Source organism: Camelus dromedarius, chromosome 11 (assembly GCF_036321535.1).
Source record: "Camelus dromedarius isolate mCamDro1 chromosome 11, mCamDro1.pat, whole genome shotgun sequence".
In the NCBI taxonomy this organism is placed as follows: domain Eukaryota; kingdom Metazoa; phylum Chordata; class Mammalia; order Artiodactyla; family Camelidae; genus Camelus; species Camelus dromedarius.
In genome coordinates, this window is record NC_087446.1 from 31468124 (window position 1) to 31485791 (window position 17668).

Sequence of the window (17668 nt, forward strand, 5' to 3'; positions counted from 1 at the left end):
TAATAAAGACGAAGAAGAATGTAAATGAATTCTAATTAAGGAGTTGCTCTTTGCGGACAGCACCTCCCTTTTGCCTTTTGCTTTCCCTATTAGATATGATCTGGTAAGGATAGATAGTAATATCATATAGTGTGATGACTTACAGTTAGTTTTAATTTAGGCTATAAAGAATGGTAGGTGAGAGCACTGTGCACAACCTAATGATTCAGGTCAATTTTTAGATTCAAGTTGCTGGCTTATATTCATTTTCCCATGTACAAAATTTTCTCATGTACAAAGCTTTGACTTATATAACTAAATGGCAGTTTTTCTGTGTCATTTTACGTGCTGTTTAGCATAAGAAATCAGTAGTTGAAGGAGTATTCAGAAGCATACATACACATACACAAAATTTCCAAATGTTATCAAATCTGTGTACTCCATATTGTGGGCATTAATTCCAAGAATGCTTAAAGATGTGTTTCAGCAGACCTTTATTTTATAGTATTACAGCTGGAACTAACAACTAAAATCAAGTTTTGTGTTTTTCCTTCCAATATACATCATGGCCCTTCTGTAAAATTAGATGATTGATTAAAATAAAAAACAAAACAAAGCAAAAACAAACTCTCCAAACCCACCCATCTGCAAAAGGAAGGCAGAAATTGATCCAGGGTAGAGAAAAGCATTTGGGGCCTTTCAAATAAATTTCAAAACACTCTTGAGTTAAAAAATATTGTTAATAAAATAACTTAATTTAAAAAGCCAAGTAAAAGGTTTTAAAATATTCCCGTGATTTTAAAATGTATTATTAGCTCAACAATGTTTTTTATAAGTGAGTATTTTAGTTTAAATTTTAGGTTCTTTGGTAAATTTTAGGTAAGATTCTCTCCTGTCCTTCAGAGTGATGATTTCCTAGAACAAAGAAAATCTCTTTCTGTGAGTCCAGGGATAGGGACTACTTTTATTTATAACAGTGGGTTTAAAAGGTTCAAATGTAGCATATTTTGAGAAACCACATTAACAGAATATCCTTTCTTTGCATATTTCCTTAATTAACAAATAATATTCTTTCTGATGAGTAAAACTGTGATAGACTTTGAAATGTACTACCCTCCCCCTGCCAAAAAAAGACTAAGTGTCAGGTTAGTATACTTTTCTGGGTTATCTCTGCCTTTTATTATCAGTGAACTATTTTACAACTCTGTAAGTTGTAGAAAATTAATAATAATGCAAATAATTCTTGCCCATAGAAATGCAAATCAGTTGTATATGGCAGTGCCTGTTTTGCACCTCTGTGAATATATTTCTTTATTTGTCTATGTATGTATGGTTCTTCAAATTTTTCTTGGAAGGAATGTCTTCTTACTGGTCCCTCATTAATTACTGAGTTTAGTAAAATTGTTGACACAAGTTTATTTTGTATCTGTTTACGAGTCATGACTTTACTCTTTAAAAATGTATCCTTTCTGCCATTTCTTATCCTCCATGTTACTGAAGTTCTTCTATCTAGACTACTTGAGGATATACTTCTAAAAGTGGAATTTCAACATGCTTTAAATTAAATGGGTTTTGAATGTCTTAAATCTTTACAAGATTAATTATACTAGCTTCCTTTTTTCAGTATCATCAGGCATGTTATCTTTCCTATGGGGACTGTAATAAATATTTTTGCTGTAAAGGCACAAATAGCATTAAACTAAAAATTGTGATGCCCAGGGGGCTTATGAAGATTACATTTAAATAAGATCATACTATACTAGCTTACGTAATTTTTTTTCTTATCAGTACTTCATTACATAGAACTGTTTTTAATTTGCTTTTTGTTTCCAGTGGATTTTAAGAATTATTTCTGACTACTGGGCTTTTAAAAATGATGTCTCTCCAACAGATATATTTATTTGGATATATCCTACAAGTGAATAGAGTTAGGTTACATGTGTAATCTGGTTTCAGATTTGCACATGTACAATGGCAATAAAGTAAGGTACTCTGACTTTACGACATTTATTTCAGTGTATCTAAGGCTTCCTTGCTTCATAATATCAAATTAGCTCCTTTTCTCCTCAATAACAGCTACAGTTTCTTCAAGATTTAGAGCAAGAGAATATGGAAAAATATTAAATTCTTGCTTCAGTTCTTGTTCATAGACAGACTTTGACTTTCCTTATAATACTGTACAAGAAACTAACTTAGTATACAGCTAAGGCATTTGAAATTTCTTCCAAGACAAACTGCTACCTGGTTGCTGTGTTGAGTTACTGGGACAGTTGCTACATAGCCACTGGACCCCCTCCATCTCTGCTCTTCGTTTGATTTCACTTAATCTTGTTTTCATAATTTCTCTTTGCATGTGTCTTTTTATATTTAAACTTTTCCAAGGTCACAACACAAATCAGTGGCAAAACAGGGAACAGAATTCCCAAGAGTCTGAAAATATTACAAGCTCTGTCTTAGAACAGTGATGTCATCAGGAAGATTTTTTTCCTTCCCACGAACATCTAAAATAACTTCTTATGATAAAATCTCTTGAGGGAGAAATGAATCATATCAATTTCAACTTTTTAGTACCTATTTAACTTGAATAATTTGAGGAAGAAATAGCCAAAGTGAATTAACAATAAATAACTTCTCAAAAAATATGTAACTTCTCATGTTAAAACTATTAACACAACAACCATCAGCCAAGAACCTGAGAAACTAAGTGAAGGTGAAAGCTAGGAGAACTCATTTTGTAAGCAACTTATCTGTCAAGCAGCATTTGATAAGAGAATGAAGGAAGGTCTGGTGGCGTTTTGTTCAACGTCTTTTAGGATTTAGATGGGTTTTTATAATTAGTTGGGACCAGGTAAATTCTATTAGAAATGCTCTGGGGGATTATTAAGTACTTTTCACCCCGTTGACATTCACTTGCTCAGTGTGTTCACATAGCTTCTGGTTATTTTAAAGGAAAATTCCTTGTCATGGACTATTTTGCATTCTCTTACAAAGTTTTTTTTTCTTTTTTTTAATTCATTCTAGTTCACATTTCCCACTGTTTTCCTTTTTTCTTGACAGCTCTGTTTAACTGTCACTCAGTATTCTATACAGTGCAGAGGGTGTTACAAAAGTTGACTTGTTTAAGATAAATGAGCCCCTGATTGTAGTACAAGAAGCCAGTTGCTAGGGCATGTTTTCTTCCACAGTCTTTTGTTGTTGAATTAATTCATTCAGATGCTTCTTTTCATATTGGAAAATTGTTTCTGGGTAAATCTTATAAAACATAGTTTTCACTATTGAGTATGTTCACATGAAAGATCAAGGTGGAAATACTGATTTATTAAAAAACTTATGCTTGTTTGGCAACTTTTCAAAATGCAGAGTCATTACCAAATCCGTGATCACGTGTGTATGTCCAGAAACAGCTGCCACAGCTATTGAAAGGATTGGTTTGATTTTCTTCAATACACATCCATCCAAAGCTATTGCTTTTTAAAACAGTCAGTTTAATGAATGGGATTTGAAAAAGAATATATTCGTTTTGTAAAATTCCTTTATAACCAGCCATGGGTTGGTTTGTTTGTTTTTTAGCTACTGATCTTTTTCTTATTGAGATTGTATTCATATAGCATAAAATTCATCATTTTAACAATTTTAAAGCATACAATTCAGTGCTTTTTTAGTATATTCAAAAAATTATGCAGTCATTGCCATCATCTAATTCCAGAGAGTTTCCATTTGCCCATTAAGCAATCACTCCCCATTCCTCCTTGAGCTTCAACTCCTGGCAACCACTAACCTGCTTTATCTTCATAGATTTGCCTTTTCTGGACATTTCATATAAAAGGAATAATACAATATGTGGCCTTTTGTGTCTGGTTTCTCTCACTTAGCATAATGTTTTCAAGGTTCATTAATGTAGCAAGTGACAGTTCTGCATTCCTTTTTATGATTAGATAATACACCATTGTATGGATTTCCCACATTTTGTTTACTCATTCATCAGTTGATGGACACTGGGTTGTTTCCACTTTTTGGCTACTATAAGTAATGCTGCTATAAACATTCATGTACAATGTTTTGTGTAGATAAATGTTTTCAGTTCGCTTGGGGAGATACTGAGGAGTAGAATTGCTGGGTCATATGATAACTGTATGTTAAACTTTTTGAGGAACTGCCAGACAACAGCAATACCGTTTTACATTCCCACCAGCAATGTATGAGGGTTCTAATTTCTCCACCTCCTTGTCAACACTTGTTATTATCTGTCTTTTTGGTTATAGTCATCCTAGTGGATGTGAAGCAGTATCTCACTGTGGCTTTGGTTTGCATTTCTCTAATGACTGAGGATGGCAAACATCTTTTCATGTGCTTATTGGCAATTTGCATATCTTCTTTGGAAAAATATTTATTTAAGCCTTTGCCTATTTTTAAACTGTGTTCTTTTCTTAGCATTATTTGGATAAATGTGACATTAAGAGAATAAATTTTGGAATTACATACATGGGGTTTCCAATCCCTGATCTCAATAATCTTGGGTAAGTAAGTTCCTTAATAACAAGACATAGTTTCTTACCTATAAAGACAATAGTACTGGCTCCATGTATTTGAGGAGTAAAAGAGAAAATGTATCTAATGTGTGATACAATCAATCAAGAACAATAATTATTGTTGAGTTTTTAACATTATTATTTGAAATGAATCTTTTATTCTTTAAATGCCATCGATCAATTCATTCATATACTGACCCAGGATTTTTTGAACCCATTATACATTAGATATTGTGACTATTCCAGCATTTGCCATTAAAGAACCAGATAGTTTAGTAGATAGGGAAAGCTGAATATGTAAGCAAATAATTACAATACAGTGAGGTAAATATTTTAATCATGAGACGTACAGGGGACTCTTGGAGTTCTGAGGAATGGTTGGGGGTTTATGTCAAGCCCACTAATCACTTGTTTGATGAAATAGGCTGTAATTCTTTGCTTTGCATTTTAGTTAAGTTAGGTGGCAAAGTGTAATCCCACATAGTTAAATTCCCTTTTTATTACCTATGAGAATTGAATTAAATTACAAATGAGAATTAGAAGATAAATGTGCTACAACTATGATCTTTAGCCTCTATTCAGCATATGGAAACACTAGGATCCCATGTTCCCTTTCATTATAAGGGCTACCAGGGCCTTATCTGGAAATCAATGAAACCACTGCCCTTCAGTAATTCTGAGAGTTGACTGAGCCAGCTAAATATGCCTGGTACTGGTGCCCTTAGAGATGCATAAATAAAAGGCAAAGGACACTTAACCAGTGTTTAATTTGACAAATTTCATAATTGTTTGTATTATATATAAAATATTTAATGGTGGAAAAAAGTAATTATTTTTCCATTTCCATATACAACATATTGTGGTTTATTATGAGTTAACAAATAATATAGCCCTTCTATATTCTGCACATGTACTATTTTATTCCATTAAATATTTACATTGCTAAGATATCATATGACTATAGTTCCAATTATAGTATTAAGGTTTTGAGTGCCAAGACTGAGATCTTGTTTTCTTCACTATTTGAAACGGCTGTGAATTTTCTCTGTCTTGTGGAATAATTATGATATATAGATGTGTGTGCGTGCGTGCGTGTGTGTGTGTGTGTGTGTGTGTGTGTGTATTTTAACCTTATGAGTCTGGTCTAGGAACTAAAATTCTCCTCATAAGAGGGAATAGGACTTAAATTACAGCTTATCTTCTACTGAATGCAATTGTTTTAAGACAAATTGAAGTATATTTCCAGCTCTTTCAAAATTGGCAGGACACAAATGAAATACCATTGAGATATGAGACTTGAGGTTGTGAACCAGAAGTCAGATATCTGTAACCTCAGCTTTTCTCTTTCCATGTAGCTTCTCCCTCCACTCACTCCATTTTATTAGCAGTTAAACTGGGAGACTAGGCTTTCCAGACCCACAGGTCTGACTCCAGATTCCCAGCTATCCATAGGATGGATCCCCAAAATCTACTAAACTGAAAAGGAAATATTCACAAGAAAATTTGCAAAGTGAGATATGCCTTGAATATCTGAGGAGTATTTTATAATAAGAAAAATGTCAAATTTAAGTTGTTGCTTCCCAGTTTATAGAACTAGCAGCTTAAACATGTTAAAGAGACTCCTTTTTGTACATTTAGAGTACAAAATTTCTTCCCAATTTTGAGCTAAATTATACATGTGATTCACTTTCTGCAAAGCATATTCATGAAAAGTTGAATGTACAAATATTATACTAGTTGGAGAATCAACCTTACTTAACTACTGGTTTATATTTTACTTTCAGAGATGTCAACTCTCATACCAACATTTTAGCTTTTTCAGGTATTTTTTAGGGTTTTTGGATTTTTTGGTTTTTTTCTTTTCAGGTATTTTTATCCTTTAATCTCTTTGTGAAGTAGTCAAAGGCCTCTAAACAAATACTTAAATGTTCTGGAGGAACCCTTGAAAGGAACCCCACAGGAAATTCTTTTCCTGGGTGCAAAAATTAGCTTTTAATGCCTCTAGTTCTGAAGTCTTCTGTTTTACTAATTGTCAAATAGAAAGAGTAATCTCAGGCAACTTTTGCCATTAAAAGAGAGTGTGTCTTACTGTCTAGAGAGAAAATAAGGTTAGATTCATTGGAAGTCTTATAGTCAAAACACGAACATTTCCCAGCCATGAACATATTTTACTGGCTTGCCCTTCAACTAGGAAACACAAGGCAGTAAATGAAGTATGAAAAACATTCTGTACAGCTTCTGTGGTATCTGTAGTTACTCATTGTTAAAGGACTACTGGCAAAGCTATACCTTACTAACATAGGGACATTAAAATAAGGTTAGACCTTGAAATGAATTGAGAATAGTCTCACACTAACTGTATCATTGGCAGTTTATATTTTGTTAGTATTAGGAATGCAACATTGTGCCCCCTTCAGTGATAGGATTACCCATTCCTCCAGATCCAATGTGACAAATGAAATGATTGGGACTGCTGCTGCCTTTCATTGGCAGTGAAAATGATTTTGGGCTAGAGTTGGAAGTAAAGAATGGTACATCCAGAAATAAGTCTGCCTAATAAAACCAAAAATACTTATCAAAGATGATTTATACCCCCCAAAAATAGTCACTTCTAAATTATTTTCTTTGTAGATTTTCCAAACTTATTGCTTTTACTCTTTCTTTCTTCCCTTTGGGCGATTTCACTAATTATTGAATAGAAGAGAAGAGAAAATCAATGATAATTTCAGGTTCCACATTAAAATGTAGATGACTTGGATAGATAACCTAATCCTATAAAAACAGTCTTTATAATGAGAGTATTTTTCTTGGTAGCAAAATGGGGTTGGAGGTGAGGTACAGTATTAAGAACTCTGAATGTAATTGCTATCACCGTGACATCAAGCAAGTAAATTAATCTCTCTGTACTTCAATTTCCCTTTTCTGCAGAATAGAAATAAAAATACTTATCTTCCAGGGTTGTAGTAAGGATCAAGTAATAATGCATGGGAAAGGGCTTTACACAGTATACAATGGTGAACCTTTGGTGGGGGGAATAGTCTTTGCTCTCTCACTTCCCTCTTTGCTCAGTTTAGATTCCATGGTCCATGATGATAATTAATTGCTTAAGCCCACCCTCACCTCCCCTGACCCTCCTGTCCTTTCTCCTTTCTTTTTGACTCTGTTCTTGGCATAATATCAACCCTGTATAGAGTAAGTTTTCAACAGCACAACAACAACAAAAAGAGAATGGGCTTCAGTGTCTGACAGTGAATTTAACCTGTGCTCTACCCTTTACTAACTTTTGAGAAGTCAGTTAGCATTCCCAAGCCTCAGTTCCTGGTCTAAGAAAGAAAGTGATGATGCGACATCATCCAATTGTTGAGAAAATTGAATTCAATAACATTTGTAGCATGACGCACAAGACCTTTTTCACCATAAGCATCTAATAAGTGGAACTATTATTAGTAGTATTTATAATCCACAATAATTATTTTTTTCTATGCTGAGAAGACCTGACATTAATTTGCAGGTGTTCTTTTCCAAACATACATCTATGTTTGCTATATACAAATATTTTAAAATTCTGACTTAATAGTCTCATTTATTGTTTTTAACTTTAAAACCTTTGTTTTGAACCCCCTGTTCTTTTCCTTAATACCTTGAAGAGCCAAGAACTTTCTAATTATTACATTTGGCTTATTCACAGTACAATAAAGAATTTTTAAAAAGAAGATGAAAACTATGGTCTTAAACCTGTCCTGAATTTATAAAACATGGCGTATAAAATGTGCAAATATAAATACGTCGATAAAGGTATTCAAATTCAGCTGAGAAAAACTTTTGTAATGAAACTATATGAGTAATTCTAAAACCTGCCTTACACAACTAGGTAGCTAAGGAACATTTTCCTCAAACCTCACTGAATGGTTCCACAGGTTTCTATGTTTACTTTTAGATTTAGAACACATCAGTCAAAACATTGACACTCTTTTATGTTGAGTTTCTGATTACAAAAGAAAAATCCACCTTAACCTTAGTGTGCCTCAAGGCCTTTAAACAATTCTCCATACTATTCTAAGGCCTTTGTGTTATCCAATGGATTATATTTTAGTAAAACAATGGAACGTTCCATGTTCCTTATTACCATTCATCATCCAATGGCTGTAAAAATCACCATCTGCTGGGAGAAAGAGAACTAAATCAGTCCTCCCCAGCTGCAAAGAGATAAAGCCCAAGATCTCGTCACATAATTTCTGGGCTCCCAGAAGACTGGAGTCAAAGTACAGTTTTCCTTGACACAAAGCCTCTAGCCTTGTAAACATGTCAAACAGCACATACACCCTGATGTATTCTTGTTATTGGGGAAGAAGCATATGTGGGGAAAGTAGTAGTAAAGGCTGAGATAATACAATATAACATCAGCAATGTAAATAGTGGCTACCATATGCCAGGCACTGGCTGTCATATTTTTAATCCTCACAATAACCATTTAATGTTCATATTATTCTCATTTTCTTAGAAAACTGAGGTTCATTGAGACTGAGTAAATGCTGTGGTGAGTCAAATCCAGATCTATTTGACTCCAAGGCTAGGGTGTTAATCACTGTGCTGTTCTGCCTTCCAGTGACATGAACAAATAAGGAAAAACTGAACTGGTGAAGGATTTATCCATTTATGGAATAGATCTGGGAGGAGGGGGAAACATGGAAAAGGTGGTACTACTTTAAAAGACACAGGACGAGTGTTTAAAGGTAATGAGGCTGTGGACTTGTACCGTACTTCATGCCTTTTCCTACTCCCCTCTCCCAAAGGAAAAAAAAAGGCCCTAAAAATCTTACATAGCTTAAGAAACAGACTATCGTTTCCATTAACTTCCCTAGTTCTCTATCAAACATTTGAGCCCATAAAACCAGATTTCATTAATTAATTTCTCACCCTCACAGCATTAGCTGCAGGTGATACGGCACAGGCTGTAAAGCAATAGCTCGCAAACCTCAGCAAGCACTGGAATCGCCTGAGGGCTTGTTAAACACAGATTCCCGGGCCCCAGCTCTAAAGTTTCTGATTCAGTAGGTCTGGGGTAGGGCCTGAGAATCTGCTGTTGTAGTAAGTTCCCAGGTAACCCTGATGCTGCTGGTTCAGAGACCACACTTTGAGAATGACTGCTATAAAGAAAAACTATGCCAGAGAGAGTCAGATTTATACGCACATACCTATGACAAGCTGACAAATAAAAGAATAGTTTCTTAAGAGGCTACCTTCCGTTCTGCAGGCACAGCTTTATGAATCTAGTTATCTATAGCTGCATGTGTATAATGAATGGTGTTCACAGGTAAACAAACATGAGAAGAAAATTGATCTTATGGCCATTATCTTGATGGGGTAAAAGATTATGCTTTTAATGTGCAATTTGCTCAGCTAAGCTATCCTAAGGATGAGAATATCCCATTCAGAAGAGGCATCTGTATCCAAATTTAATACCAACTCTTTATAATCAAGAAAAAATGTACATAAAAATAAAATGCACCAGAGTAGGGATGGGAAAAGTCTGAAACCAGAACCATACACATTTCCAGTTGTAAGCCTCTGCTCATCCAATTGCTTACGGCTTTTTTTTTTTTTTTTTTTTTTAAGAGAACAGAGATAGCAAGAAGTCTCATTAAGCTGGATCTGTGGAAGCCAGCATGGCCGTGGCCACTTATCTGTTTCTTACCCGTTACCTGGCACAAGCTCCATGTTTGACTTGGTCTTGCCTAGTTTTGGTATATGCTGTAGTTACAGCACTAGGGGCTACCACCACTGCTGCAGAAGCTGAAATCAATATGAAATCTGGGGAGCAGGATGTCACAAGACAAGTATTATTTTAACAAGAAATTCAAAAGGAGCCTGAGCTTAATATGGAAATGAGGTTTCCATCCCACAGGAGCTTTTGGATGGAGACTTCTTATTCTAACATCCTTTTGAAATGGAAAAACACTTACTATATAATCCCCTTTACTTGGTTATCCAGATCCTCTTTTTAGGTTGATAGTTTTCTTTCTTTCTTTTTTTTTTCTGGAGGGGGGCAGTGTGTCTACAGTAACTTTATTGAAACACAGAAACCAGGCTACAATAAGTTTACATGATTAGAGCAGATGGAGGTTACCTTCACCTTACCTGAGTGAAGTCTGAGCCCAGCTGGCAGCACCAAAACCAAAGCCCAGAGCACTCTCTTTCCTGGTACTGCCCTGCATTGCCTGACTCGTGATATGAAATGAGTGACTGCACAACCATGCTGAAAGAAATGAGGTTCCACTGGGCAGAGGCAACATTTCAACAGGAGACAATCAATTGTTGAAGAGGATGCTAAAATAAAGTACAGTTACCTACTTTCCACTATTCCTTGCCAAGAGTGGTGACGGTATAGGGTGAGCAGTAAATGATGTTCTTCATTCTTCAAGTAACTAAATCCTAATAGGATGGGGTAGATAGTCAATCCAGCAGTATAACAGGATGAAAATCTAAGTTAGTTATAGATCTTTCTAAGGAAAAGAACCACAGTGATAAAGGAAAAGAGAGGAACCTTAAAATGTCTTCAAGTATTAAAAAGGAGAGCCTCCTTTCTTTCTTCTTATATAAGGCAGGAAACAGCATCTTTTATTTCCCTTGCTGCACTGGCAGCAGACTCGCTGGTTTTCATAGAACGTGATTTCTGTAATTTAGTCTGTTGATAAGGCTGGTCAATCATGGGAGGAAGAACAGGCTGACCATTAATATTAGAAATTAGGTCTTCTCACGAAGCCTCTAATATGGGCTACTTCACATGCTGGTTCCACAGAGGAACCCCCAACACCATAAGGTGTGTCAGTTAAAGCTTCTGCAATATTACAATAGAGTGATTGGCAGATTTGGGGGAGGGGAGCCTGATTTTCTTGCACATGTAAACTCTTTCAGAAAATCTGGAAATATAAGGATGGGGAAGAGTTTAGAGCCACAGAGTTCCAGACACCAGCCACGGATCATCGGCCTCTGTCCCATTTCACTCCATGTTCTTTTCTGAGAAACACATTGCCAAGGGTTAAGCACTGTGGTTGAAAGAAATGACTCACTTACCACCTTTCACCCTCCCTCATCCTCCATGTGACTCTCACAACTGCGGAGCTGAAGTCAGGACGATTGTCTCTGTTCACTCTCATCAGGGAACTCGCTTGGTGACACCTGGTGGATGTCATGAACAAGGTAGCCCAGTTGACCAAGATGTCACTGAGATATGGCTGACCTTTGTCATGTAGATGGAGAACTCTTTGGTCAGCCACTACACCTGTTCAGGCTTTTGCCCTGTGAAACAAAACATGCCAGTTTTGTCAGGGAGAAGCCCTTCTTCTTGAGGTTGGAGACCAGCTGAATCCTTACGCTAATGATACAAGTCAGCCATGCCTTTCACTTCTTGCAACCATTGTTTTTGCAAATCTGGGCTGGTCAGAATGGTCGAGGCAATCAGGGTTCCACTGAGAATACATGAGATCTTCAAATGTGACTACACCCTTTTGGCTTCATCAGCATCTTTGCAGGACCACAGTGAAGGCTTCCACATGCTTACCATGTAAGCCCATATTCTTGCCATAGGATTGCCAGAGGCAAACAGTGCTCTCTTTAATGAAGTGGCACAGAGTCCAGACATCATTGTTTTCATCACCATTGGTAAAGACTTGGTAGGCTGGAAGAAGACTGTATAGAATAACTGTATTTTAATAGTTGTATTTTAAGACTTTTGCCATCAGCAGACTAGGTCAGAGAGGTGCACTGGGGTAGCTCTGCCTTGCTGCTGGTACTGATAATTTCTTGCTTCAGTTCATCTACAATCATCTTGCCTTCCAAGTCCCAGATCTTGATATTGGGGCCTGTGGTGATACAGAGCCAGCAGTGGTTGGGCTGGAACACAGGGCATTGATGTCCCCATCATCTAGCATACAAAAGTGCTTACTTTTGTTGAGGTGCCACAGCATGGCCTCACCATCCTTGCCTCTAGAAACACAGAGGGATCCATCTGGAGAGATAGTCACAGTGTTCAGGTAGCCCAGGTAGATAATATGGTTGGTCTTCAGCTTGTTGTTTGCCAGGTTCTGTACCTTCACCAGCTTGTCCTGGGCACAGGAGATGAAGACAGGATCGCTGCTACTGGGTGAGAAGTGGACGCAAGACACCCACTCCCAGTGCCTCTCACCCTGGACAGTATATTTACATACATCCAGAATATATAATAGAAACTCCTAGAATTTTCTCTTCAGCCTTAGAAAGTGTTGCTAACTCTTTGAAAGTTTACATTCAGAATATTTACTTAAAAAAAAAAACCCTGTTGCTTTTTAAATGCATACTCACAAATGTTTTATAAAGGCTTTTGAGAACTCTGGTAACTTGGTTATCAGAGCTGTTCAGGTTGCCTCATAGGTCATTCACACCATAAATATTGCCTATAATGGGCCATGTTATTGGAGCCTCTCGGCTTGTGTCTGTCCTTTTGCTCAGGAATCTATCATGAAATGATCCTATAAGGCTTGATTTGTAAGAGAGAGTTGAGGAAACAGAAGGCCAGCTTCTTGGTCCATTTGGGCTGCTAGAACAAAGTACCATAGACCAGGTGGATTATAAACAACAGAAATTTATTTCTCACAGTTTTGGAGGCTGGAAGTCTGAGATCAGGGTGTGAACATGGTCAGTTTCTGGTGAGAGCATTCTTCCAGGTTGTAAACTGCAGACTTCTCACTGTGTCCTCATATGGCAGAAAGAGTGCTAGCTAGCTTTCTGACCTCTTAAAAGCACTAATCCCAATCATGAGGGCTCTACTCTCATGACCTAATTATTTCCCAAAGGCTCCATCTCCACATAACATCACAATGGAATTAGGGTTTCAACCTATGAATTTGGGCGGGGTGGGAGTGAGGGGAACACAAACATTCAGTCCATTGCAGCCTGCAGGCTCTCCTTTCACTAATTCACTTAAATAGAATGGCAGAAATGTGTTAGTAACTTCCCTCATACAAACTTTCTTGTTTACAGTCTAGTTGGTTGACATGTTTCTAGAATGTCTGGATTATTTTCTATTTGAATAATACCTGAACCCAATTAACTTAGAAATAACAAATTATTCCAATCTTTATTTGAAACAATATTGGTTCAAAAATCCATTAATGAGTAGAAACTAATAGGTGTTTGTTGAATGAATACTGTGCTTTCTTCAACTTGGGAACCCAAGCTTCACTTCTAGAAGCAATAGCATTGTTTCTATTTTTGTTACTTCCTGGCTGCTGTCCTAGTCACTTTAGTTACCCCAACACTGCCCTGCACCACAGCAACCCAGCCCAGCTAACACAGACTGTCCTGCTGGCTACTGGTTCATGGTCCATCATGGCCCTATCCTCTATCAGGACTGGGAGAAAGAAGACAAATGAGGAAGGAAGTCTACTCTTCAGGTAATGAAGTAAGAATATTCTGAGGCCTTTTAAATTATATTTATGTATTTTTGGTTTGGTTTGATCAGAAATATCAGAGCAAAATATAAAATTAAGGAATTGGCATGCTCTCCTTCTTGCCTAATCCCTATCCATAGATCTGGATGCTTCCCAACAAGGTACTTTCTGTCTGAGCCACTTGGTATCTTTTTTGGAAGAAGGTGAGGTGAGGACAAACAATGACAGCAATTTTCATCATCTCCCTAATCCTATGTTGCTATCACCCAAGGAAACACATACTGAACACCTACTTCTAGTTCAGGTAATGCACTAGGTCCTGAGGATACAAAGATCACATAGTCCCCGTCCTGAAGGTATTTGTGATCTCCTGGGAGATGCAAACAAGTAAAAGTTCAGAGGAAAGCACAGTGAGAAGTGTGAACCTAGAGGAAAGAGAGTTTAACTCTGCCCTAGGGTGGGAGGCCACTCGTCACAGAGAATTATTATTCTTTCTATTGGCTGGCCAGCAAAAGATACCAGGCATTAAGTTGAGATTCTTACTTTTTCTATTTTAAAATCTGCTCAACAATGGTACCCATTTACTGTCAAAGCTGGTTTCTGTGTGATAATGCCACTAATATGATTATGCCAACCTCTCCTACTGCTCACCTTACACTTTATATCTGAAGGTCATGGTACTAAAAATTGGCAAGGATGTTTTCCAAGGAATCTGGTTATCATGCTTGACTATTTATAATTCTAAAATTGAAGATTAAAAAACAAGTCAATAGGTACTTTATAGGATGAGCATGGAGACAGAGGAGTGAATCAGCAGAGGAAGAAACAAGAAGCACTATGTAAGGACAGACCCACTCTAAGGGAACTTAGACTACCAATGTCCAAAGCTGAAGGTAACTTATGGTTTGCTTTTCGTAAGTGAGGACTTGTTTTACATACCACGTGGTACGTTCCAGGGGGCTTGACAGGTCTGAAGCCATCAACAGGTACACACTGATCAGCGTGGCCATTACAGAAGCAGCTGCCCTTGACAATGAAATCATAGATTGCATAGTGCGTAAAATGTTGAGGCTTTGTGTTCAGGTCGTTTCTCTGACAGGGACAAGACTGTCGTTTAAGCAGCTGCACACGGAGATTGGTGATCTTCAGCTGCTCCTGTACTTTGGCACTGTAAGGGTTCTCCACATCATATGGTGGTGACAAAGCTCTGAAAATAACCTGTAAAGAAAAAGAAAATACTATGCATATATAGGACCATGTGCAAACTCTGAACTCTTTGCCCTGTATAGTCCTGGTTTGACTTATACCTTTTGTCATCTACAAGTGATAAGATAACAAGAGGCTTTTAGACTTTGATCACACCTGGGGAAGAGCTGCCTGTTATCCCAAGGAACAGATTTTATGTTGCCTGTTTGGATGTAGAAAAATATAAATTGAGTAACCAGCAGAGACCTGACTCTTGGGATGAAGGCAACCATGAAGAGATCTTGGGGGAAGAACATTCTAGGCAGAAAGAATAGCAAATTTAAAGGCCTTGAAGTGGAATCAAGCTTGGCTTAGTCAAGGAAGAACAAGGCCAGTGTGAGTGGAGTCCAGGAGACAAGGGGTCAGTGTTTGGAGAGGAGGACAGAGCCAGGGTATGACGGACCATGAATAGAAAGCCCTTTAAAGGCCAAGATAGCGTTATTCTACTTGTAGTGAGAAGCCGCTGGGAGGTAACAGGCAGAGAAATGATATGATCTGATACACAGTTTTTAAAAAGGTAAGTCTCTCTCACTTCTGTAAAGATAATGGGGTTATAAAGAGTAAAGAATAGAAGCAGGAAGACCAGTTAGGAAGCAACTGCAAAATCAAGATCTAGGCACTTATATTTCTAAATAAATGTGACCCTTTCAAAGACTCATTAGTTATTAATTGGGACCACTTTTGTTACGAAAATTTTTGGTTCTCCTTTTCTGTATCTGCCTTGCAAGCTTGTGGCATATACTGGGGATATCTTTACTAGTAGTAACTATACAATCCTTTGAGGATGGATTCAACTTCTGAAATAGTCAAAAGTCACAAGTCCAAATGCAGTGAGTGAAGTGCCTTAACTAAGTAACTCAAGTTAGTTGATAGCACTTTTGGTTAAATGCAAGGTATAATAAAGTAATGAGACTTTTTACTGTGCAGGTTATAGACAGACTCTATAGGCAATTTAAGGCTTTAGTTCTGAGGAGGAAACCAGAGGCAGGAATGCTCAGAAGGGACAGACTTGGGGGGTAGGATATAGCTCAAGTGATAGAGTGCATGCCTAGCATGCACAAGGTCCTGGGTTCAATCCCCAGTACCTCCTCTAAAAATAAATAAATAAATGAACCTAATTACCCCCACCCCCCAAAAAAAGAAGGGACAGATTTTGGGCACATGTTTACACATTATATGGGACTAATAAAAAGGCCCCTCGGTTGGGGTGGTGCAAAATTCTCTAGTAGATCTGTTACTATGGAAGAGTAGAGATTGGTGGAAAAGGAAATCTCCAATGACTATAAATATATTATAACATTAAACAGTATTGTAAGGAGGCCAACACTAAGTTATACCTCATTACGCAGTTTAAAAAAAAGACAAAAGCTCAATCTCATTGATTTATGCAATAAGAAACACAAAGCCCCTCTGAAAAGTTCTTAAGCATCTATTGGCTTTTTAAAAAATATGTTAAAAACCTATTTACAAAAAACCAGAAATATTTTGGTAACCGCATACCATCATCCCTTGGCATCCAGGGAACTGGTTCCAGAACCCTCATGAATACCAAAATTCGTGAATGCTCAAGTCCCTCAGTTGGCCCTCTGTATATGTTAATATGGAACCCACAGACATGGAGGGCCGATTGTAGTATGAAAGTGAAGTAATTATTACAAAATAGCCTATGTATAAACTGCCGTTTAGAGAGAATGTATCTAAAAGTAACTTTCCAGAAAAAAATTCTTTAAGGAATACTTTGGATAGAAAAATTTCATTTTACAAATAGATTTTGCATCAAAAGTGTGAAAAGACAGGAATCTACTGTGTCAGATCAAATCTTCAGGTCTACTCGTATAGAACTGTCCTCAATGAAATATAACTTTGGGGGAGAGTGATAGTTCGACAGACTCTAGGCCTCCTAAAGCCAATTCTCCGTCTAGCAGCCAGAGTGATTCTCTATAAACAGAAGTTGGCTTATGTCACTCCCTTGCTTAAATTCACCCCCACCCAAAGACCTCCCATTTCTCTCAGAATAAAATACAGAGTTCTTATAATGGCCCTGCTTTGGTTTTTTTCTTAGTGCTTATTACCACCTGCACATTATAGTTGTAGTTGTTTAATGTTTTATGTCTTCCCAGCCTTGAGGGGAGTCACTGATATATCCCAGGACAGTGCCTGGCACAGAATAGGTATTCAATAAATTTTTGGTAAATGAATTGATTAATTATAACATTGTTCTTGGTATTCAAATAATAAGTAAGAATTTCAAATAACTTCCTTTTACAGGATCCTAAGTAGATTAACATAATGAATTTATATCATAGCACCAAAAGGGGACAGGTAAGAACTTGTATTAAAGCAATAGTTTTAAAGACTGAATTATTAACCGGTATCTTCCTATCTAGCTACTTTGAACTTGCAAAACTCAGAAAAAGTTGTATCTTAAACAATATTCTGCCTCATTTATTCACATGTAAAGTGGTGGAAAGTATCATAGAATAAAAT

At 37.0% G+C, this 17668-nt stretch overlaps 2 protein-coding genes and 1 pseudogene across 4 annotated transcripts in view; 1 reads left to right on the top strand and 2 right to left on the bottom strand.

Annotated features, from left to right (window-relative positions):
- The window catches only part of SNRPF (small nuclear ribonucleoprotein polypeptide F), a 222400-nt gene that overhangs the window by 116284 nt on the left and 88448 nt on the right, over positions 1 to 17668 (top strand). The gene's annotated exons all lie outside the window — the stretch shown is intronic.
- Positions 1 to 17668, bottom strand: part of NTN4 (netrin 4) — a 104229-nt gene that overhangs the window by 51608 nt on the left and 34953 nt on the right. For both annotated transcript variants that reach the window (XM_010989970.3, XM_064491605.1), the window contains exon 3: positions 14876 to 15154. In XM_010989970.3, the coding sequence (XP_010988272.2) occupies positions 14876 to 15154 (279 nt within the window). The remainder of the gene's footprint in view (positions 1 to 14875; positions 15155 to 17668) is intronic.
- LOC135322494 (small ribosomal subunit protein RACK1-like) lies at positions 9436 to 13873 on the bottom strand (annotated as a pseudogene).